General features: G+C 40.7%; 2 protein-coding genes across 11 annotated transcripts in view; both read right to left on the bottom strand.

The window, feature by feature from the left end:
- Positions 1–2,947: 2,947 nt before the first annotated feature.
- mybphb (myosin binding protein Hb) lies at positions 2,948–17,101 on the bottom strand. Its single transcript, XM_089011004.1, has 13 exons — positions 16,736–17,101; positions 15,609–15,671; positions 15,380–15,514; positions 13,463–13,630; positions 8,737–8,825; positions 8,471–8,666; positions 6,551–6,690; positions 5,591–5,750; positions 5,074–5,210; positions 4,654–4,840; positions 4,526–4,579; positions 3,324–3,357; positions 2,948–3,229 (listed from the first exon to the last, which is right to left on the bottom strand). Exons 1-11 carry the CDS (start codon positions 17,019–17,021, stop codon positions 4,548–4,550), a joined length of 1,593 nt encoding a protein of 530 aa, XP_088867130.1. The 5' UTR covers positions 17,022–17,101; the 3' UTR covers positions 2,948–3,229; positions 3,324–3,357; positions 4,526–4,547.
- Positions 17,102–19,588: 2,487 nt separating this feature from the next.
- Positions 19,589–25,815, bottom strand: part of LOC148890621 (neuron navigator 1-like) — a 63,097-nt gene continuing 56,870 nt past the window's right edge. For 9 of the 10 annotated variants that reach the window (XM_089010187.1, XM_089010185.1, XM_089010189.1 and 6 more), the window contains 2 exons: positions 24,331–24,528; positions 19,590–24,253 (listed from right to left, as the gene is read on the bottom strand). In XM_089010187.1, the coding sequence (XP_088866313.1) occupies positions 24,170–24,253; positions 24,331–24,528 (282 nt within the window). In that variant the 3' untranslated portion in view covers positions 19,590–24,169. Of the gene's footprint in view, positions 24,254–24,330; positions 24,529–25,815 lie in introns of all 10 variants that reach the window. The other variant, XR_016116621.1, reaches the window with a different exon arrangement.

Raw genomic sequence — 25,815 nt, forward strand, 5'->3', positions numbered from 1 at the left:
TGTATAAATGAAAGGCAATCACAAGTTATCATTTGCCCCGTGGCAAATTCCATTTGCAGCCGTTTTAATTAAATTGATGCAATGAAGTGTCATCCATTCATTCTGGCATCTGAAATCAATACCCGACTCGAGTCTCATTGCTAGAGTGAATCCTCCAGGGATTATAGAGCCCATCGGCCATATGGATGCTTGTTGACTGTTTAGAATTTGGGCTATGCTAGAGTTGAATCACTGAATTGCAGAAGGTGATTGTTCAAATATTGGTCTGTTGGAAGTTGATCCAGCTGAGGCGAGCATTGCATCACTGAAACTCAGTGATGAATTGCTCACTGTGTGTGCCAGTTCCTCCATTACGCATATTAAAGCCCCTGCAGAAATCTCGCCCAGACCCTCTCGGGCACCCTCCACTGCATCATTGCTTGAGGTCACATATCCAGTGGCAGGCCCTGTGTCTGGGACGTTCCATCAGCCTATATTTTCTATCTTTAAAAAAAACATTACCTATTGTTTCCCAAAGTTTTATTCTACATTACTCATTCACTGCAAGACGATGTGCAAAAATGTGTCCACTCCAGTGCCAGGGTTTTTGTCATTGTCACCCCAATTCTAGGACCCACAGAATATTGAGTTTTAGGACTACATAAACATTCAATGCAGGGTAAGAAACCTTAGACACTCTTCTTTCACCAGAGTTAATTCCTAAATGATGACATGGGTCTGGAGTTATATGATCTAAAAATTAGGGTATTTTAGTCCAAAATACAATGCAATACCTACATATTGGTTTACATAATAATAATAATAATAATAATAATAATAATAATAATAATAATAATAATAATACATTTCATTTTAAGTACCTTTCAAAACTCATGGACACTTTACAGTCACAGACAAGCATAGGTACTATAATAAATAAAATACAATCACAAATAGAATACAATCAATAAAATACAGTTCCATATATATTCTATATAGAAATAATAAAAAGTGCTACATAGAAAATGTGAATATTTTAAATAGGTGGGTTTTGAGATGGGATTTAAAGGTGGGAAGAGTATCGATGTTGCCACTGTTGGGAGGAAGTGAGTTCCAGAGTTTGGGGACAGCAGCTGAGAGCTCTGTCCCCCATCGCGCTGAGACGGGCAGGGGGGGCATACAGAGCACTTTAACAACAACAGCGTTATCATGGAAAAAAGAGAAATGCTGCCCCTTGTGGCAAGGAAATATATTGCCAGGGGCCATGGTCAGCGCTTTATCGGCACCCTAATAGGAGAAAACAAAACCCTAACAAATTCGGGAATGGCGCTCTACGTCATATTTTCAATTCGTGAATAAATTTGTGAATGGCAGTGAATGAGTTGAATAAATAAAAAACCAAATAATGTGGAGAAATATTGCTTTATATAGCGCTTGAACAACAGCTGAAGCTGGAGCAAAGCGCTAACATGGAAAAAAAGGGAAATGCTGCCCACTCGTGGAAGGGAAAATACATTGGCAGAGGTCTGGCACTGGAGTGGACACATTTTTGGACGTCTGGCAATGAATGAGTTAATACCTTTTATTTATAAATGATTGGACTACAAGGTTGAAAACATGTAAGGTTAATTAATCACTTAAGAACAGTAGTCCTGACTTGCGTGCCTGTTTGAACGTGTGCAGGCATTTCCTGATCATCGCTATGCCACAATGTCCGTGACCGCATAGCGGCACGACCACCACGACATGAAACCCATGTTGGAGCTGGCTGCCAAGCTGCTCGCTGCCACAACAGCAATTCAGGGAATGTACTGCGGCCGCATGTTCTCGAATTAGTCAAGGTACATTTTGGTTTTAGGGGACGGTGATCATGTAGCCTATAAAACATATACACTGGCGCAAACAAAGATGTGTACAGTTGAATACTTACTTCAAATGATATACAAAGACATTTTTATGGATATCCCGAAGGCATGTATTTTTTTAGTGTATTTTCTAAAAACGAGACAGCGACCAAGCAATTACTTCTTCTTTGGGTGAGCAGCGGCAGCCACCTGTGCCAGCGTTCACTAGCTAGCTGCTAGCTAGCTGGCTAATATATAGCTAATAGCTAGCTAGCTAGATAGCTATTAAGCTAATTTGAACCATTCGAACACACCCAATACATCCTATATAATCTACAAGGAAGGCACTTATAAAGGAAATATACATTATTATTATTATTATTATTATTATTATTATTATTATTATTATTATTATTATTAATGAGGAAATAGTTGCTAGGTTACCCTAATTCACCTCCATTTAAGCACTCGTTGATTCATCACCAACATCCTACAATCCAATCTCTGGGGATGTAGGATTTTGTTCAAAAATGTGTCCACTGCCAAAGCCAGGGTTTTTGTCATTGTTACTCAAATTCCAAGACCCACAGAATATGGAGATTTAGGACGACATAAACATTCAGTGCAGCGTTAGAAACCTTAGACTCTCTTCTTTCATCAGGTTTGGAGTTATAGGAGCTTGAAATGAGGGCAGCTGTCAAAAATAAAATGGAATACATATATATTGGTTGATATAGCGCTCTAACAACAGCTGAAGCTGGAATAAAGCGCTAACATGGAAAAAAGGGAAATGCTGTCCCATTGTAGAAAGGAAAAAAAAACATTGCCAGAGGCCATGGCCAGCGCTTTATCGGCACCCAGGCATGAACAAACAAAAGATGAACAAATTTGGGCGCTCTACGTCATATTTTCAATTCCCGAATAAATTGTGAATGGCAGTGAATGAGTTACAGAAGAAAATATTGTCTCACTTATTGCTATATTAGCCAAGGACCATCTTTTTCAGTATGTTGTGAATCAAGAAATCACGAAAATGGTGAGCATGGGTGTGATAATGAGGATAAAAAAACTCACCATATTAAGGAATCGCATGTGCGTGTAGAAAATGTCGCCACACACTAAAATGATCAGACAATATTTATTGGGAGACACCACAAGTTTTTTTGCACATACTGTACATTGATAACCTCCATCGGCATATTTTGTAATTCCAACCGCATCTTCTGAAAACAACCGCAAGGAGACGAACTAAATGACTCACTCACTCGAACATGTTCTATGTCCTGTTTGTGTCCATGTGGGAGAAAAATGGTTATGCCGGACATGGATTAGGGCTTTTGGATTTGGGGGTGTGGTCATCTGCCATATGCATTGGACATTTTCTGTGAAGGAACCCAGAACCTTCCCTGCAAAGTGTAACAAAGGTATTTCAATAAACCAAATGTTTTCGCGATGGAAGGGGAAGGTGTAATTTTAGAAGGAGCTATAAGTGTCACTCACCTTATGCAGCAAAAGGCACTTGCATGCTCTGCTCCTATTTTTGGGAGTTGAACACACACGAAGAACAGGTGTTGATTTAGGACGGTTTTTGTTAATGTCGTACAAGATCACACCGACCGTTTGGAAACTCAAAATGTTGTGAAAATGCACTGTTCATATATGCGATTCAGTTATCAGAGCAACATTCCTGGAGACGCCCGTAGCTTAGCTTCACGGCAAGTTGAAGGCACACTTGAAAGTATGTGTGAGTAAGATGAAACAATCCACTAAAAATAAAAATAAATAAATAAGCAAATGAATAAACACATGAATAAATAAATGTATAAATGGATGGATGGATAAATTAATAAATAAATAATTGTTTGTTCCACTGTACATTTTGATTTTCAAGTATCCTTGTGGGTGCTTTGAAAGGCGCTTGTAAATTAAATGTTGTTATTTTTTTTATTATTATTGTGATTTATTTTATTTTTGTATTATTACAAAAAATATTACTTGTATTATTTGTACTTTTATTTGTATTATTTTTGTGATTATTATTATTATTATTATTATTATTATTATTATTATTATTATTATTATTATTATTATTATTATTATTATTATAAACTCATCTTGATTTAAATTGAACGTGCATGTTCATTCAGCGTACTGCCAATGTGTGTGCTGAATCATGGAAATGTGAGCAAGTGTTTTTCAGTGACATGCCATGACCAATATAATAATATAAATTCCCCCATCCAGGCACCTTGTCCCAGTTTAGTTCCCGCTCCATGTTAGTAAAAGGGTGTAATGAAGGTCACCTGGCCTTCCTCACGACTTGTTTTAGACTTAGCGGGACGGCTGTGTGTCAGATTGTTGGAAGGCTGATAATGTGACGCAGCACACAAAATAGGAACAAAATCCAAATACCAGATATAAAAGGGTTTAGTTGAAAAAGTGTAAATTTTAAAGGATAACTTGATCCATGGCGTCCGGGTAGTCGAGTTCTTAGCATGATGACTTTGTAGTGTAGAGGTCGAGAAAGAGTTCAAACCGTCCTCCGGTCTTTCTGTGTAGAGTTTGCATGTTCTCGCTGGGCCTGCATGGGTTTTCTCCGGGTCCTCCGGTTTCCTCCCACATTCCAATAAACATGCATGGCAGGCTGATTCTTGCCACTTCCATGAAATAATCTTCCAGAGTTAACTGAGATCAATTCTTACCTCAGTGAATGAAGGTGACCACCTATTTCTTTTCCGCCTCTACAACAACTGGCTCTGTTTATAAGAAAGGTCGCTTTTTAGTCTCGACAAAACTCCCACCCTGAAGGAATGTGTCATTAGTTACATACGTCGGACTTCCAGCTTGCAGCTGACGGTGACCTCGCCGTGGTGGTTCTTGGCTCGGCAGGTGTAAACGCCTCCATCGAAGCTCACGGGCTTTCGGATCTCGAGGGAACAGATGCCTTGCACACAGATCTGACGGAATTTGGGGTCGTCGCCGATGATCATCTGGTTCTTCAGCCACTCGATTTTGGGCTGCGGGGAAGGAAAACAAATATTTTACATGGGTTTTGGACGTGGGTTGAACAGGTGTTGATTTGAAGCAATGCATCAATTTGAGTTTTGACATGGCAAAAACCTAGACAGAATTCCAGTCCTCTGGTCACCTGACCCATCCTACCCACCCTACGCCAATCCCATTCAAAAAGTCATTCGGTGGAGCTAATGAGAGCAGGCTAAAGGCTTGGAATGTGGGCGATTGACTGTACCTTGGGGTATCCCCTGACGGAGCATAGCAGCTTGGTACTATAGCCCACCGTCGTGGCTCGGTTGGCCAGAGAGGTGGTGAACTTGGGCGCCTCAGTGAAGTCATGCTCTTGGTATTCTGGGGCCTTGTACTCAATTCCTGCAAGGAAAGAAATTTGGAATATAATGACGGCTCAGAGTTTACGTTGAAATTACAGCAGTACTTGTATTTATGTGTGTTGGAAAGGTGCCTTTACAGTATGTGGTGTGGTCTATGGTATCAGGGTCTACAGACCCTGATACCATAGACCACACCATAGAGTCACACCTTGTGAGTGTTCCCATTTTCTATGAATGCCTTCGTCTAGTCAACACACGGCAAAATGTATCAAACTCTCTTTGCACACCTGTGAGTGTACCAGGACTCCATTTTACTCCTTCGTGTCACTCGAAATCAACCAAGCGACTGCTCTTGATTTTAGGACCTTGAATGTCGGATCAAGGTACCACTGGATAGTTTTGAGTAAATGACTGTCTTACCAATCTTGAGGATCTTAGCCTCGTCCTTGGTCACGGCTGCCTCCTCGCTGATTCCGCACTTGTTTTCGGAGTACACACGGAACTTATAAGTGTTGCCCATAATGAGGTCCGATATGGTGGCGTTGAGTCGGTGGTAATGCTCCATCACAGTGAACCAGTCCTGTAAACATAGTTCCAATTCTCATCAGGATCAGGGTTCTACTCAAAACTCTTTTTTTTCCTCCAATTCCAGGTTCCAGACCAGCCTAGCAATACACCGACCTCGCTTAGCTTAGCCTCAGTTGCTTTTCCTTTTCAATCAGTGCTAATCATTTGCATCCACTCAATCGTGCAAGAGTCTACTGCATAGTCTGTGGGGTTCAGCCACAACATTTCAAAAATGAATCGTTTCAGCCACGGGATTCAAGACAAATTAATTTACATGAAAGCTGGCCTCTAAACTTCAGGTCCATTCAGCTCTGATTGACTTGGCTGCTTCTCATTAATTTTTCTGGCTTTCGTAGTTGCTGCTCCCGGCTTTTGAAGCCCTTTCGCAGCTTCCCAAAGCCACCACAAACAAGTCAGGAGACGACGGAGGCTCAGAGCTATGTCACAGAATGCGCAGAACATGACATATTTAAAAGCGTCACTATTTTACACATTTGGCCATTGTAAATTGTAAGTATGATTAAGTATCGTTGTAATATGAGCACTATGTACTGTATCAACTGTTTTTTAAGCCTTGGTGAAGCCTGGCTCTGGCTGGCTATCTAAAAACCATGAATGGTAGTATGAAGTGAGTTACTTGCTTACATCTGCTGCGTTCTAGAAACACTTTGAAGAATTTTCTGAAAAGCGCTCTATTGTAACCACAAAAAAATACAAAAAGTGTAATATGCGGAACCAGGACGTTTTGAGGTGGAACTGGTACAATAGAAAAGTGGCTTCATTCAGCGACTGGAGTTCTTGTGCGATCCTTACTCCAGTCTTCTTGTCGGCCTTTTGGATGGTGTAGCCTGTGATGTCTGTGTTGCCGTTGTCTTTGGGCGCTGTCCACTCCAGAGCCACATTAAAGCCCCACGTGTCCACAATCTTTACGCTGGCCGGAGGCCCGGGAAGCTCTATCAACCAGTCAAAGATTGATTAGATGACATTGCTTTAGATTACATTGCTTTACAGCAATTAAAAAATGCTTAGCTGCAACTTTCAAAAGAGGCTTTTATTTTTTATTTATTTATTTTTTGCCCTGAAATGGTGATTGGGGCATTTATCTAAGTTCTAAAATCCAGACAGCTAATCTTACTTGAACTAAAGCATTGACTAGAGAGGAGACCTCTGTTTGTAACCAATGTCTGATAAGTCTGTGTCAGCTCTCAGTCGTACAGGAGTGGTCCATCGATGAAAAGGTTTCTTCAGCCATCATCTGTACTTCTTTGAAGGTGTCGGACGTTTCGCTTCTCATCCAAGAGGCGTCGTCAGCGAATGAAAATTTTGTTGGTAGCTGTGGCCCTATATATCCCTACTCTCCAGAGGTGGCGGTGCCAGAACTCTGCTCTGATAGGTCCCGGCTCTAAGGTTGGGGGGAGCAGAGGACTTTTTCCTGAGGCTACACTGAGTACTTATATTGTCCTGACTGATCATGGTCTATGACTGGCCTGATTGTCCCATTTGCACTGGTATCACCTCATCAGCATAACTAAGGATTGTGCTTACAACACACTTCTGAGATCGTTACCACATAGGCTTAGTATATATATACCACACGCCCGAATAACGCCACGTGGCTGCAGGACTAGTTTTCCGCCCCCACTTTCTTTGAGTGCAGACGTGGTTTGTTATCGTGTGGAGTACTTTTGCTATTTTTGCGACCGAATAAGACCCCACCACATACATATATATATATATATATATATATATATATATATATATATATATATATATATATATATATATATATATATTTTTTTTTTTTTTTTATTTTATTTTATTATGCTTAGAATATCTTGTTTTCTATCCTTTCACTCCCACCCCAACCCCAACCCTCTTCAATTGCTGCTGTGGACTGCAAATTTCCGCATTGCGGGACGAATAAAGGTATTCTGATTCTGATATATATATATATATATATATATATATATATATATATATATATATATATATATATATATATATATATATATATATATATATATATATATATATATATATATATATATATATATCTCATCTCATTTTCCGTACCGCTTATTCCTCATTAGGGTCGCGGGGGTTGCTGGAGCCTATCCCAGCTGTCTTCGGGCACGAGGCGGGGGACACCCTGAATTGGTTGCCAGCCAATCACAGGGAACACAAAGGCATACAACAGTCACTCTCACACTCACACCTAGGGACAATTTGGAGTGGTCAATCTGCCTGCCATGCATGTTTTTGGAGTGTGGGAGGAAACCGGAGGACCCTGAGAAAACCCACGCGGGTCCGGGGAGAACATGCAAACTCCACACAGGGAGGCCAAACCGGGACGCGAACCGGCGACCTCTGCACTGTGAAGCCGGTGTGCTAACCACTCGACTACCGGGCCGCCCTATATATATATATATATATATATATATATATATATATATATATATATATATATATATATATATATATATATAAACATTTTAGTTTGCTGATGAAGCCTCTTGAATGAGAAGTGAAACGGCCGACACCTTCAAAGAAGTACAGGTGACGGCTGAAGAAACCTTTTCATAAACGTCTGATGAATTCTTCAAAACAGATTGTATCAAACATTTCCTGGATTTTAAGGTTGTGTGTATTAATTTTCGATTATTTTATTTCATCGGGAAAAAAAGATGGAAAGAGAGTATTTTGTTTAGTAGTAAATAGAAGGCATCCACTTACCGACAATTTGCAGGGTGAGTGTAGCCTTGTCCTCAAAATCTTCCACTTTGACGCACATCTCATAGACGCCTGAATCTTCTCTCTCAGCCGCTCTGATAAAGATGATGCTGTCTCTTTCCGTGCTGCGAATGTTGACCCTTCCTTTCTCTAACGGCTGCCCGTTTTTAGTCCAGCTCACCACAGGTTTAGGTTTACCCTGGAGGAACACCGTCATACGTTAGTCACATGACACGTAAGGTCCGCTTCCTTGTCTTGAAAAGGCTTACTGTGAAAGGGATGGTGAGGTTGATCTTGTCTCCAACGTTAGCGACGTATCTCTGCCTGAGGAAGCGAGGCAGGCGCACCTTGGGACGATCTAATTGGTGATAAAAACATACATTTTGCATGTGTGAGTTTTTTTTCATTCAATGGAAGTGAAACTTTTATGGTTGAGCCACAACCGGTCTGTCAACAGCGACAGAAGATGTCATACCTCACCCCAATCTCCACTGTAGTACCTTATACTGTGGTGTGGCTTATATTTGGAAAACATTTATATACAGTGATACTTCGCCTTACGAACGCTTTAGCTCACGAGCCTTTCGCCTTACGAACACTAAATTTGCGAGAATATTGTCTTGGCATACGAACTAGTGGCTGCCGGACTAGTTTTCCGCACCCACTTTCTTTGAGTGCAGACATGGTTTGTTATCGTGTGGAGTACTTTTGCTATTTTGCAACCGAAAAAGACCCCACCACACGCTAGTGTTAAGCCGAAGAGGACACAAAAGAAAATTACGGTCGAGCAGAAGAAGGACATCAACACGAACGAGGTGTGCGTTTGTGTGACTTAGCATCCCAATACCAGTATGCTAAGTCGACCAATGCTACGTGTGGCTAGGTGTGTTTCTGTGTTGTCTAAGCAACGGTCTCAGGCAATATTTGATGATGATACTAGTGCAGCGTGTTCGACCGGAAACAAATTCCTTGTGTGTTCTACATACTTGGCAATAAAGATGATTCTGATTCTGATAGAAGAGGTTGAAAAACGTCTGTTCATTTGGATTAACGAAAAGCAGCTAGCAGGGGACATTGTGATTGAGGGTATTATTTGCAACCATCACATGCAAACAGGGTCGGATATATCGATAGTCCCGGTTATATCGATATTTTTTCGGACTCCCTTGAATATCGATATAACGAGACTTTACTGTATTATGTTTAGAAACGTTTTTTTCATTAATTGAATATGCGCCTTATAGTCCGATGCGCCTTATATGTAGAAAGAGTTTGAAAATTCACCATTCATTAGGGGGGCGCCAACATATAGATTGTTATTTCGTGCCAAGACGTTTTGGCTGTTTTTTTTATTAAAAAAAATTGAAGGGCTTCATACACTGTCCTCGTTCAGTATAGTGGCTGTGGGTATGATTTTACCACTAGATGGCAGTAGGTGCTTTCAACATAATTTGGTTGCAAACAGTTTGAGTGGCTTCTGGATGTGGCATGGCTGTAGTAACGCGCAGAAGCAGTGTGGTGTTGAGAACGTGGATAAATACAAAATTAAATTAGGTCTGTGTAAGCTCTCAGTCATCGAGGGCCATCGATGAGAAGGTTCCTTCAGCCGCCATCTGTACTTCTTGGAAGGTGTCGGACGTTTCGCCTCCTATCCAAGAGGCTTCGTCAGCGAACTAAAGACTTACTGGTCGTATCGGCCCTATTTATATATCCCTAATGTCCAGACATGGCGGCGCCGGACACAGCTATGATAGGTCCCTACTCTCAGGTTGGGGGGAGCAGAGGACCACTCCCTGTGGCCCCACTGATTGTTCCTACATTCCTGACTAATGACTGGCCTGTTTGCCCCACTCCCTCCGGTATCACCTCATCAGCGTTACGAATGTTGCCTAACCTGTGTTGCCTAAGCAGGCTAATCCAAATTGAACCTCACCCCACCAGACCGGTTTAATGAAGGATTTAGTTGTTTTATGAGGATCGCTTCTTTTACTCCTATCAAACCATCTATGTTCTTTCGCTAAGAATTTAACCTCATTGTCGTCAAATGAGTGGTTTGTAGCTTTTAGGTGCAAATGTACTGCCGATTGAGGCCCACTAGTATTATCCCTGCGCTATTTACAATTTTTATCTTACAATGTATTGAATAAACTACATTACTTTGTTTTTCATTTGGCAACCTATCTTTTGGATGCACTAATTTTTGCCTTAACGTGTTTATCGGTTTGAAATAAGTAGGAATTTTGTTTTGCCAAAGGACTCTTTGCAGTTTTTCAGAAACTCCTGCAATGTACTCCTCTCCTTTTTGTATCTTGAGAATTTTTGGTTTCTTGTTTTTTAATTATGACAAAAGTATTGTCCACATATCTAAACCAGTGTCTAGGTTTTGTCCCCGGGAAGGGTGTGAGGGCCTGTTTCTCCATCTCTTCCATGTACAGATTAGCCACTATGGGTGAAACTGGTGAGCCCATAGCACAACCATGAATTTGTTTGTAACATTTCTCCCTAAATTGAAAATACGTAGTATTAAGGCAGATTTCCAATAATTGGCAGATGTGGTCCGGTTTAAGTTTGGTTCTTTCATGCAGAGAAACGTCCGCCAGCAGTTTCGTCCTCACCACTGAGACTGCTGCAACAATGTTTTCTTTTGGACAATCGGATTGTAGATTCATCTCAGTGTCCCAAATGGGATCAAAGCGGATAAGGTGGCACATTAGTCTCATTTATCAGCATTATACCGTCAGACGTGGTCGGCCGACATTGAGATCTGAAGTACAGTAAGAACAACACGCTGGAATTTCATTGGGGCGGAACCACCTGCTCGTTTAGTGCGGCAGCATTTGTTGGGACTGGAAATAGCTTGTGGGGACGGAGGGAAAGCTGGGCACTATACAGTATAATAGACGCTAGAAAAAATGTCTATAAAACAAAGTCTAGGGTCGCTAATTTGGGGATTCGGATAAGCATTTATAAATGCGAGAATACGTGAAAATCATATTGTATCGAGTCACCTTATCGGGTCTCTTATAGCGCATTAGCTGCATTGCAAATTCAACTTGTAACGCCTTTGATGGCTACCAAAATAAACAGTACAGCAAAGGCTGTCATGGGATTTGAGTGACACCTGAGTCGACAGTCGACCCCCCCCCCCCCCCCCTCGACGCATGGACAAGAATTCAGCCTCGGCCACCACACAGAGCCCCACCTGCTGGCCCTCAGCTCACTTGACGCCGGTTATCTCCTCCAAGTTTGCTGCCTCGCCAAACGCGTTAATGACCGTCGACATCTCAGCAATTTTTCCATGGCTTTGCGAACATTTGGAAGGAAACCATTCATAAAACGCTTTCTATTTCTAGTGCACTCACCAGTTGGGATGTGACAATATATACGTATATATACATACATATATATATATATATATATATATATATATATATATATATACACACAGGTAACATCCGACTTACGACCGAGTTCCGTTCCGACTAAACGGTCGTAAGTCAAAATGTTCATAAGTCGAAATCCATTCAAAATGTTGAATAGAGACTCTGAGGCTAAATGACAAACTACTCGCAAACTACCTCCTCTCGTGCCATCACACGGTCGATTGCTGTGCGTGAGTGAGATGCTGGCTGACTGGCCAAAATTGTTGTACACGTTGGCGGCCTGCTAGTGCGTTACGGTGCCAGGCGTAGAATAAAATGTAAAAAATAGGGTCTGGAGGTTGTTGTCGTAAGTACGGGTGGTCGTAAGTCGGATGTTACCTGTATTTTTATGAGTAATATATTATCTCAGAAACTATCAAGAAAAATGATAGTACTGTATTCTGTTCTATTTCATTTGTTGTGTTTGTTTGTGTTATTAATGCCACTGAAATCGTGATGATAGTCAAGCTAAAGTCATAAATTCACATCCTTTTAAGTGCATTGGCATATCGGATCTAACTGCAAGGATATCAATAATTGTATTTAAGTGGTTACCATATTTTCCGCTGTATAAGGCGCACTCAAAAGCCTTCATTTTCTTCAAAAGATGTCCCTACCCCTTATACGCAGGTGTGCCTTATGTATTGAGTAATATTGAGCCACAACAGGTTTCCATTTCCCCCTGTAGAAGAAGTGTAACACCAGCCTCTTCTATAATGTGGTGACCCTTATATTTGGGAAAAATATATATATTTACATATTACTGTGTATCTGGAAAACTCTTTTCATTCATTGAAGGTCCGGTGTGCCTTAAATATGGAAAAGGTTTGAAAAGACACCATTCATTGGGGGTGCGCCTTTTACTCCGGTGCGCCTTATACATCGGAAAATACAATATTCTAAGGATATGATCTTTATTTGAAGAAGGATATATATTTTTCTACTTAGTGTATTTTCTGCACTAAACAGTGATAGTACTCGTTGTATTAAGTTCATCGTGTCTACTTGATATCTAATTTAAAACAGATTCCTATCTTACAGACAGTAAGTAGACGCCGAAACATGTCAGGTATTTGGACACCGACAGTACACTGTCTGTAAGATAGGAATCTGTTTTAAATTAGTGATAGTACTCCTTATAGTCCGATGCGCCTTATTTATATACGGATGAATGTTCTGATTTCTTCGACCAGGAAAGCAGTGTTTCAAATGTTCTGTATAGCGCTGCAGTCATTAAGAAAACGCTAATCGCCAATAGCTCCATCTAGGGGATGCATAATTCAATCCCAGCCACGATTGTATCTTACATTATTATAAAGCATTGCTCCTTATACAGTATATGAAAATATTTTTAAGATAGGCTATTTATTGAATGTGGAACTGCCGCGGCATGGAATTGAAGTGGATTTACGTGAGACAGAAGATGTGAGACAGTATATATTCGTCAATGGATGCTCTTAACATTTTGATCATTCTTAAATGCTCTCATAAGTCATAGATTCTAGTTTGCGGCTATCTTTTTCTTCTCGCTCTCGATCTTTCGCTTTATATTTTTGTTTTCGTCATGTCTTACCGGCAACCTCCTTCACCACAACAGCCTCGGGGAGGGTGACAGGCTGACTCCTTCCTCCAGCGTTCACAGCCACCACGCGGATCTTGAGCCGGTCTCCGGTCATTTGATTCTTGATGGCGTAGCGGCAAGACTTCTGCAGGTCTTCGTTTACTGCTTTCCAGTCCTCAGCTGAAAGAACAAGGTTCAGGTTCAGAAAAAAATGGGACAATCGCCTACTTGCTTTTAGGGATTCATTTTTATGGATACATTTGGCATGTTTGGTGTCATATGTAGTGTGTAACCGTGTATGGGTGGGCTAGGCTAAGTGTTGGTATTTTGGCAGATCGATGAAGGGCAGAACATTTTGAACCATTGTGGGCGTGAACACAGCCATCTTGTTTCACTGCCACTCAAAATGGCTCCTGTCATTTCCTCCTTAATGCTACTCAGGTAGCTTTCAAAATGGTGGATGAAAACACTGATTCGACTGAATAATGTAGCAGGTCATGGTGTGAAAGGATGTTTATAAGAAACTGTATGCCAAGGTTAGAAATTAAAACTTAACGGACAACCGACGCCTCCGGATAAGTTGTCTCCATAATTTGTAAAATAACTTCAAATGACTTCTACTGAGCGTATTTTACAAAGACTCTACTGCATATAGCTATATTTTACGTTTTAAGACTCGCGCTGAATATTCAGAAAGTCTTGTTTTTGAGTTGGAGACGATACCTACCGTGATGTCACAGTAGGTATCGTCACTGACCGAGAAAGCGACACACAATGATTTTGGGTACTTTGTTTGGTCTGAAAACGTCGTGTTGATCCGTGTTGATGACGAAATTAGAAGGAAAACATGAATAACGCGATGGTGAATCGTTGTGTGTTGCACGAAGACTAATATTTGATACGAGCTGACAAATTCCCAGCAGACAAATCAGCCCATTTCCAACGGAGCTTGGGCGCCATCTTGTGTATTTACTGGGACGCTACATTTCAGTCGAGACGCCTCAAAATGACTCTTTAATCGATTGCAAACATTTATGCTTTCCTCTTCAGAACTATTTGAATCATATTCATAACTGGATGAGTAACAAGAAAGTATCTTCTCCAAATCTGAAGCCATTGTTTTGATTCTAGAGCAAGGCAAGACGTCCTGGCGTGACGTCACGAACAAGGGGGTGGGACATTCTGAAACTCGCCATTTCCAAGGTCATTTTGAAGTAGTTTTGGGACACTTTAAGTCATTTTTATTGGTGTTTTTCATTTGACAAAAAATATCAGCCTGTGTGTTTTGGGTATTTTAGATGCTATAAAACATTTTTCTGGTGTCAGTTAGGAAACAAAAAAATGGTGTCGGTTGTCCTTTAAGTAACAAATAAAAAATGTAAACATTTCCATTTCTTAATGAAAATCAACAAAATATTTGAATGAAAAAAAACAATAGATACTCAAAATGTATACTTAACTCATTCACTGCCATTCATGTATTTATTCGGGAATTGAAAATATTATGGAGAGCGCCATTCCCAAATTTGTTTGGGTTTTGTTTTTTCATGCTTGGGTGCAAATAAAGCCCTGGCCAGACCTCTGGCAATGTTTGTTCTTTTCCACAATTGGGAAGCATTTCCCTTTTTTCCCCATGTTCCCCACGCTTTGTCCCATCTTCAGCTGTTGTTAAAGCGCTATATCAACCAATATCTTCTTTTGACTTGAAGATGGCGCCGCGAGAGTGGCTGCCTTTCCAGCAGCTCATGTATTTTGTTTTTCTACTTTCATTCCTTTCATCACTTTGCTGCTGTGAAATGTAAATTTCTCCACTGTGAGACTAATAAAGGCATATCCAATCCAATCCAATCCAATCCAATCCAATATGGATGTATTGCATTGGCATGCTAGCTCTGCGATGGGTGCACCTGGTGTGGCCCAGGGACTCACATCCATCCTGGCACACCTCAATGGTGTACCCGTCCAGGCCTGACAGGCCGATCACCTCTGGCTGGCTCCAGATGATCATCACTGAAGTGTCGTTCTTGTCCTCCACAAACAGATCCAGGGGGGCGCTAGTGGGCTCTATGAATATCGATAAAAAAAGTCATATTGTAGGCAGTTTTTTAATGAAATGGTCTCTTCTGGTTTGGTAGTACGCCACGCGGCTTTTGGGTACCTGGAGGTGGCGGAGGAGTGGGTGCTTTCGGCTCTTCTGGCTCAGGCGCCTCACCAGCTTCAGCTGAAAAGGCAGGGGTGCAATTGTGAGCAGCGGAAAGATGTATATGTATGTATGGCATTGTAATTTGGATAACCACCCTCATTTCAAGCTCATATAACTCCAGACCATATCATTTAGGAATTAACTCTTCTTCATTAACTCATTGACTGCCATTCACGAATTTATTCGGGAATTGAAAATATGACAGGGTGCCATTCCCGAATTTCTGCGGGTTTTGTTTTTTCATGCTTGGGTGCCGATAAAGCGCTACCCATGGCCTCTGGCGATGTTTTTTTTCCTTCCACAATGGGACATCATTTCGCTTTTTTTTCCATATTCGCGCTTTGTTACAGATTCTGTTGTTAAAGCGCTGTATAAACCAATATGTATGTATTGTATTTGGGAGAGCCGCCTTCATTTCAAGCTCATATAACTCCAGACCCATATCATTGAGGAATTAACTTTTTTTTCTTATGAAAGAAATGAGTATAAAGTTCGTAACGGTGCATTGAATGTTTATATAGTCCTACAACTCAATATTCTGTGGGTCATGGAATTCGAGTGACAATGACAAAAATCCTGGCACTGTCGTGGACACATTTTTGCACGTCTGGCAGTGGACAAGTTCCAATTAATTTGCCTGACCGCTAATGGTATAATGTCGTGATGGCCGCCAACCAGAGGTTGAGCTTCACTGTAATTGTTGACAGAGTAAATTATTGGATGTTACTTGTCTAATTAGTTTTATGTTGGTACTTTGCACCGCTCGGCACTGTTGCAGAAAAATCCAAATAAGAATGCACGCTATAATTTTTAATTGCTCTCCGTGATAAACTTTTTGTTCCCGATCGACCAGTTTAGAAGCACTGATCTCATCTTCCTGTCATAACTTTGCTGCTGTGAAATGTAAATGTCTTCACTGCGAGACTAATAAAGGTAAATCCAATCCAATCCAGGCAACATTAAAATGTCTTTGGCATGTTGTAGAGGGAAGGTTGTGAGATTTGTCTCCAATAAGGCAGAAAGAGTAGCATCTTCATATAAACGGTCGAAAATAATAAAAATAAAAAATAAAATAATTTTACCGTCTGCTGGTGCGGCTTCACCACCTTCGGCCGGGGGTTCAGCAGGGGTCTCACCCTCCACCACGGTCGCACCAGCTTCGGCAGGTGCTGCCGGCTCGGCGTCACCAGTTGTTGCCTCTGTCGCAGGAGCCTCAGCTGGGGGGGGCTCAACGACCGGTGTGGGCTCTGGAGCTGGCTCTGGAGCTGGCTCTGGAGCGGGGGTCGGCTCTGGCTGAGGCGGGGGTTGTGGCGCCTTTTCAATCTTCTTGCCGGGTTTCTTTTTGATTGGGGCAGGTTTGGACGGCATGTTGGTTGCTGAAATTCCCAATTGGCAAAAACACACACACACACACACGCGATACGACGTCCTTCACTTGAAGCAAATTCCACCGTCTGCAGTGGAGGGGAGGATTAAATAGACCCCCACCAAGATACAGGCCCAGCCCCCTTTAGGATGGGCGGAATTGATACCTGCGCTGGACTGGGCATAAAATTGAACCACAAATGGACAAAAAGAAATGTTTTTAACTCCAAAATAATGTCATTCGGTCTCAAGGAATTCACTAAATAAGTTATTTAAATGAATATTGCACAATCCAAGTTGATATACGGTAATTTTACAATAACTTTTTTCTACATGTATGTTAAAACTCTCAACGACTAATTATGATTAAGTTGTTTTTCTATAGAACGTTCAAAAAATATGGAAAAAAAACATGCTCAATGATAAGTCATGAGAGTCTCATTTAAAAAAAGGGAATTTGTTTCTTTTCTGAATAGTTGGACAGAAACTTAAAAAATCACAATAAACCAACCTTTAGATTTTTTAAATTAAGATTCCATGCTCCATATTTTAATTTGAGTAATTCCAATAAGGTAACAAGTACAGTGCTCCCTCGGTTTACGAACCGCTTGGCTTACGGATTTTTCGGTTTACAAACGTTAGATTTATGAAAATTTTACCTTGGCATACGAACTATTTTTCGGGATACACACGGAGCTGCCACAATGAGTGATGTGTCATTCACCAACGAGCCCGTTCTCGTAACAAGAAAATGGTGGCAGACTGTTTTGTCCTCTATTCCCTGCCCCCAGTCTTCGGTTAAAGCCACGTGATTGGTCAAGAACACAGCAGTGAGGGGGGGGAGGTAAACATTAAAGAGACAGACAGACGACAGAGAGTGAGAACCCCCTCCCCCCCATAACAACACACATGAAAGGGAGACGACAGAGCTAGAAACAAAAGAAACGAAAGTGAAAAAAAAAAAAGTGAAATGGTGAGAAAATTGATAGAAAACAGTGACATTTTGACTCGTTTCAACTTTGATAGTTCAAAAGCAGAGTGTAGACTGGAAGGTTAAAATATCCCATCATTCAGGCTCCACAAATAACCCGCACAAGCCATCTGTACACTTGATGCAAAAAGCTATCTACCCAGCTAAACAGAACACAATTGCTGAGGAAAAAGGTAAAATTATCGCAGTGAAAGCACCTACAAGGGATCATTCCTCAAGATGGTGAAAGAAGAAGGCTATGTTCCTCATCAAGTGTTTAATGCTGAGGAAACCGGCTACTCCATCAACGACCATCACAAAGGTAAATAAAATAACTTTATTATATAGTACAGTTTGTTTCTTTAATTATAATCCCATAACACATTTATTATACATAAAATATGGTATAGTTTGTGTAGTTTTAAGGCTTTCAAAATTAGAAAGTAGAAAATTATGTTTTATGGGGACCTGGAAACTGATTATTTTAATTTTAATGGTTTCCCATGGGAAATTTTTTTTTGGGAAACACACTTTTGGCCTTACACACTCTGTCTGGGAACCAATTAAGTTTGTAAGCCTATCACTGTATGTATTCTCTGAATTTTAAAATGTATTGCACATGTAAACGTTTTTGAGTAGCTGATGTATTGTATAATTTACGGTATATTGGCCAATTATTTAGTATACATATCACCCGAGGGCCTTCAGTAGTGCTACGTTTGAATCAATACAAGCTGCGACTATAAATAAACAGTGTGGTGTGATTTACTAAAGGGTCCCGTTAGCCAGGAAATAACTTGTGGTTAAAGAAATACTGTGTGGGCTTTTACAATCAACGTGTGGATTCATGATATGGTGTCAGAAGTCGCTCTTTCACACCGCAGAGAAGATGGCGACACGATGGCGAAGAATTTCCGGCTTTTCCCAATAATGTCCATTTTTTTTGTGAAAAGTCCGTCTTGAAAATGGCTCTAACAGTAAATCTCCAACCAAATCAATTTCTTCTCCTCCTTCAGCTATTGTTGGTTGACAAAACCGAACTTAAATAAACACAACAATGTACTATACCTGTATTTGCTAATGCAGCTCGCTACAGATACAGTGAGCTAGCTGTACCACAGGGGTCGGGAACCTATGGCTCACGAGCCATATATGGCTCTTTTTTTTTTACTATGATTGACTAGTGACTAGCCAATCATCGTTTGCGAAAACTCTGTCGTCACCCAGGCCGCGAGCAGGCTCTGCGCGTCAACAACTCAAAATCTAATTGGTTAAAGCAACAGATCGTGAAGTCGTCCAGGTACATTTTTGCCCCTGGTAATGTATGATGGCTGAAATGCGTAAATATGAAAACAAAAGTCTGGAAGCTGCGCAACAATGGAAAAGTACTGGAAAGAAGCTCAAAGACAATTTGGAGTTATTTAACAAATAAAATATAATTAACCAGTCTATGTTTCAGATATTTTTAGTGCAGCAGAGAAGGCCTTGCAGGCCCTAACGGCCTGCCACTGGTGAAAATTAAGTTTGTCCATGAGCCAATTTCACAAAAAAACAGAGATATTTTTGTATTTTTAGTGGGAGTGAAAAGGACGTGATTTGAATGCATAGAGAAATCTCAAGGAATCAGATGTTTTGGTTATTATTTTTTTATTCCGTGAAATGACAAGAAGCAGTTGATGAAATATAACACATATACTTTATTGATTTGAACAAACAGTGGTTGGTTTTACGGGTGGTGGATGCACAGTATGGAGCCTGCCCGGGCACTTTTCTTTAAATCTATCCGTGGTTTTATCCGAAGTCAACTCTGAACTACTTTCATTATCCTGCATCCAAATGCTGCCATATTTACAATCTTTACAATGACATTTGGTATACAAATAGAGAACTTAAACTTGATATAGGAGTCTTACAAAATAAGAGGAAATGGCAAATATCGGAGTAGTAAAAAAAAAAAAAAGATTTTCCTACAGGTCACGTAGAATGTTTACATGCATTTGCAACAGAGAAAAATCTAAAACATTTCAAGAAATTCCATAGCATTATGTTCTCTCCGATATTGACTGCTCATTTGACAAAAACTTTCTCCCCTCCTCCAAAAAATAAAATAATAATAAATTGACTGTCCAGCAACCTATAATGTTTTTGTGGTTATACCCATTTGAAGTGCTTTTTCCACCAGTTTGGGAATTAAAGTTTCAATTTGAAATGGAGATCTATACCATTCTTTCAAACGAGGTCAATTTACCCTGTTTCCAACATAACGCCCCTGACGAAACCATCATTTTAAGGCTCACCGGGTTATCCCTTCACTCCCGAATTTTAGAACAGGAACGTCCGACACTGGCAAAAAAAAAAAGCCAAGCAGAAGTTGCTGTAAAATGCAAAAAACATTCATGGCTATGACACAAAGATAAACACAACAACCAGTCCAGTTTTTTTTCTCCTTTTTTTGGAGGGTGGGGGTAACATGGTCAACATATTTACACAAAAAAGTACTTTAATCTCATTGTGAGTGATATTCATCTTTGTTTTCACTCCTTTAACCGCATCAGTCGGCAATTTGTAACAAAGTGACTTTTTTTAAATATCATTTACTAGCTCCCATCAAAGGACAACCGAAACCATTTTTTTTATTCCTAACGGACATCAGAAATACGTTTTATAGCATCTAAACTACCCAAAACACGCATGCTGATATTTTTAAAAATGCAAAACACCAATAAAAGTGTGTTAAAGTATCCCAAAACTACTTCAAAATGATCTGAGAAAGTTTCAGTTTCAGAAGGTCCCGCCCCCTTGTTCGTGACATCACGCTAGGACGTCTTGCCTTGCTCGAGAATCAAAACAATGGCTTCAGATTAGGAGAAGATGCTTTCTTGTTCCTCATCCAGTTATGAATATGATTCAAATAGTTCTGAAGAGGAAAGCATAAATGTTTGCAATCGATACGAGAAGTCCGTCCGTATCAATTCAAGCTGTCTCGACTCCAAATGTAGTGCCCAGAAAATGCACAAGATGGCGCCCAAGCTCCGTTGGAAATGAGCTTGTGTCAACTAGTATGAAATAGTAGTCTTGGTGCAACACACAACGATTCACCATCGCGTTATTTATGTTTTCCTTCTAATTTTGCCATCAACACGGATCAAAACGAAGTTTTCAGACAAAACAAAGTACACAAAATGCATTGTGTGTTCTGAAGCTGGCTCGGGAGCGGGGGGTCGGCTCTGGCTGAGGCGGGGGTGCACACAAAATGCATTGTATGCAGGGGCGTTCCAGACGTGACGTCACGTCAGGCATCGTCATCAACTCGAAAACAAGACTTCCTGAATATTCAGCGCGAGTCTTATAACGTAAAATATAGCTATATGCTGTGGAATCTTTATAAAATACGCTCAGTAGAAGTCATTTGAAGTGATTTTACAAATTATGGACACAACTTGTCCAGAGGCGTCGGTTGTCCTTTAAAATGTCTGAACATTGATTGACATGATCAGACGTGCATTTCATTCAACATGACATCCTTAGAGCAGGACACACACACCGATGCCAAATTTGAGCATTTTCCGAACAAAGTCAGCAAACGAATGCGTGTACTTATTTTTGTTTTAATGGTCATTTACTATTTTAGCAATATTCTATATTTTAATAGACACACACACGCAAAATAAATAAAGATATGACACCCACGAATACTGTCACACAGTCATGGTCATTACACATGTTACAGCGTCCAACGCCATTTTTCTTTAAAAAAAGTTACTCTAAAAATCTATTTAACAATAACAATCTGGCCAACCTACCCTGAATCTTTACATCATATTCAACATCGAAAAGCACCAAATATGTCAAGAAAATTTAACTTTTTACTTAATTCTCCTGGTGAAGTGCATGTTGTGATTGCAAGAATAAGTCGGCGTAGGCGGCTTTAAAATCTTTCTCCTCAATTGTTTCTGTTATTAACTCATTCACTACCAGACGTGCAAAAATGTCTCTACACCAGTGCCAGAGTTTTTGTCATTGTCACTCGAATTCCACAGAATATTGAGTTTTAGGACTACATAAACATTCAATGCAGCTTAATAAACCTTGGACTCTCTTCTTTCATCAGAAAAAGAAGTTAATTCCTAAGTGATATGGGGCTGGAGTTATATGAGCTTGAAATGAGGGCAGCTGTCCAAAATACAATGAAATACATACATGTTGGTTTAGATCACGCTTTAAGAGTTTGAAGATAATGGAATTAAAGCGTGTCATCATTCTCCTGCTGGTGGAGCAATGGTGGATGCAATACCTGGTAGAATAACATGGCAGCGGTGGCGATACTGTGTGTGTTTTAAGGTTAAGCAGCTAAAAATATAGAAGTGCTCGAAGGGAGAGAGAGTGAGACAGAAAGAGTGTGTGTGAGAGAGACAGAGAAAGGGAAAAAAAAGAGGATGACAGCAAATATTTTCCAGATTTTGCTTACGGATATGCAAGTTCAAAATGAGGACTCGTGGCAGAAAATGAAAGGCTATTGAAACTTGCAAATGGGAGGAGCTAAGCACCAGTGAAGTTTTTTTTTTGGTTAAGGCGTCTGTGTATGCTCTCAGTCGCACAGGAGTGGTCTATCAAGGAAAACGTTTCTACGGTCATCATCTGTACTTCTTTGCAGGGGTCGGACTTTTCACTCCTCATCCGAAGAGCTCCATCAGCGAACTAAAGTTGTGCTGCTAACACTGACCCTATATAGGTGGCTGTGCCAGACCTGTGCTCTGATAGATTCCTAATCAAAGGTTTGGGGAGCAGTGGACCACTCCCTGAAGCCAATCTGATTACTTCAATGTTTCTATCCCTGGCTCTGGTTTCACCTCATTAGCATGAGAAAGCCTATGTGGTATCAACCTAAGACAGGGGTGCTCACACTTTTTCAGCATACGAGCTACTTATAAAAACTACCAAGTCAAAATGATCTACCCACGACAAAAATGCAAAACATAATTATTTTCAAATGTTTTAAGGATTCTTTGTATGTACGATGCATGTTGATGTACCTTGCATAACTGAATAAGCCAATATTGCACAACACACATAATAACTACATATACATAACATAATAAATAACTATTAACATTTTTTTGTAATTACCTGAGTTTACTTTGATGACTTGCACTGAATTGAATCAGCCAGGGATGCATAGTCCGGACAGTAGCTGCTGACAGCCAGCCTCAAGCACATTTCCAAATGTTCATCATTCATGGTGGAACGGTATTTGGACCCGCTTTCTCACTCATTTTGATCATCATATCTTTTAGCAAGGGCTTAAAATCTGAGGTAATTCGCTGACTAGCTTGTAAATTTTGCTGCGTTTAGCGCCGTTGTTTACGCATGCACAGCGACCTAAAGGTAAAAATTCAGTTCTGAATGGTTGCCCTGTATGTCAATCAAGTGATGGGACGTTTGATAGGCTGACAAATGTTTTTTTTACTGTCACGCTGCGATCGACCAGTACCACCTCCGCGATCAACCAGTAGATCGCGATCGACGTAATGAGCACCCCTGACCTAAGAAGTCTGTTGTAAGCACGGTCTAAATTAAACCTCCCTGATGCCAATCTGATTACTTCAATTGTACTATCCCTGGCTCTGGTTTCACCATGTTAGCATGACAAACCCTATGTGGTATCAACCTAAGAAGTCTGTTGTAAGCACGGTCTAAATTAAACCTCCCTGATGCCAATCTGATTACTTCAATTGTACTATCCCTGGCGCTGGTTTCACCATATTAGCATGACAAACCCTATGTGGTATCAACCGAAGAAGTCTGTTGTAAGCACGGTCTAAATTAAAGCTCCCTAAAGCCAATCTGATTACCTCTATTGGTCTATCGCTGGCTCTGGTTTCACCTTATTAGCATGACTAAACCTATGTGGTATCGACCTAAGAAGCACAAAATATCCCTTGTGTGCTGGTTTGGACATTACCTGAAGTGTTTGGTAGCACCAATCGAAGAAGAAGATGAGGGCAAAGATGTTGTCAATGGTCCTGAATCCAAGTGAATTATGTGACTATATGAAGGTGGTCCTTAGATGTTGATGAACTTGTCATGGTCGACAACTTTACCAGGCTACAAATAGTGCAAGCCGCATTGTTTTTTATATTTTTTGGGGGGTTATGGGTGTTTTTTTGACACCTCAGCTCGCTCACAGTCTTGGCAGGCTGGGATCATCTTTGTCCGGTGATTCGATATAATTGGCAGCCTCTTGAAGCTTCAAAAGCATTGCCATCTATAAGCAGAAAAGCCACGTTTGCATCAATTTCAAAATAAAAGCACTCATTTATATCACGAGATGACCTCGCTTACCAATGGATCGGATTCCATTGAGCTGGGCGTGGTCTCCTTTCGGGATTTCTCCTCGCCGGCCAGCCCGGGGCTACTGGAGCCGATGCTCGGTGGAGGAAGGTGGAAGAGCTTCGCCTGGTCCTGCTGGGCAGAAGGCCAAGGCAGGGTGCCCCTCACCCACTCCACAGGGTCCTCCCAGGCCGCTTTCTGGCCGTGGAACTAGAGAGTGGGAAAATTACAAATTACCTTGAAAAGGAAGTCGCCATCTTATTGCTTGGTTCAACCTTTGAACAGACCAACGTGTTTTGACCAGTGGTTAGCCGTCAAGGCCTGCGAGGTCTTCTCTGCTGGCCTAAAAATATCTGAATCACGGACTGATGTCAATTCTATTTTGTCCATTAATTCTTATTAAATAATTCCAAATTGTCGTTCAGCTTCCTTTCATTCATTTCCTCTGTTGCGCGACTTCCAGATGTCTGTTTTCGTATTTAACCAATCACATTTCAGTCATCATTTGTTACCAGGGTCAGAAATCTACCTGTACGCCTTCACAATCAGTTCTGCAAACCGCGGGCCACATTGTAGTTACGGTTTCCTTTCGGGGGCCGTTATGAATATGGGGAAGCCATTAGAATGTTTAATCTTCTCCACATATTACATGTAGAGCACACAACAAATTCGTGAATAACGAGTTTTCAAATCTAAAGTCAAGAAAGAAAGCAGCGTCAGCGCAGCGCGCCGATTGCGTATGTGGAACTGTCGCGGCTTGGAATTGAAGCGAATTTATGTGGGACAGGAGATGTGAGACAATGTCTTTTCGTCAATGGATGCTACAGCTTCGTGTTTGCTTTCAACATTTAGCTTGTAGTAGACGTACAAATTCCATCATGACGTCCCTGATCCACTGCTGACATGGCAAATTGGCGTTTTCATGTTTATTATGTTTGTTAAAGTCATTATAAGTGCCTTGCATGCTGGGTCAGAGAGGACAGTAATTTCATCTGTGCTGTATGTCATGCATATAAGCATATTTGACAATAAAGCTGACTTTGACTTTTGACTTTGAATCATGACTGTTATTGTGGTTTACATACGACAATTTGGAATTTTGGTTCGGACTTTAGCAAGGATAATGCTACTTGAAATGCTTGATTTGCTTTTGCGGGCCGAATATTATGATTTGGTGGACCAAATCTAACCAATCATATTTTGAGTTGGCAACCCAAAAGGGGTACCAACGACTTCTTGAAGGCGCTGGCCAAAGTCTTGAGTTTTCGCAAATTATGTTTGGCTAGTCATGTGAAAAGCTAGTCACTAGCCATTTATAGTATCACGAGCTGCTAGTGATAAGCGCATACTGGCCATAGCTAGCACACTGTGTTGTTAGCGAGATGCATAAACAAATATCTTGTGTTGATTTAATAGCAGTTTTTTTACCCTGGTAATTTACTGTTAAACCCATTTTTAAGACGGACTTTGAGAGAAAATGGACATTATTAAGAAAGG

Source organism: Hippocampus bargibanti, linkage group LG12 (genome assembly GCF_051943395.1).
Source record: "Hippocampus bargibanti isolate YZ-2025 linkage group LG12, ASM5194339v1, whole genome shotgun sequence".
In the NCBI taxonomy this organism is placed as follows: domain Eukaryota; kingdom Metazoa; phylum Chordata; class Actinopteri; order Syngnathiformes; family Syngnathidae; genus Hippocampus; species Hippocampus bargibanti.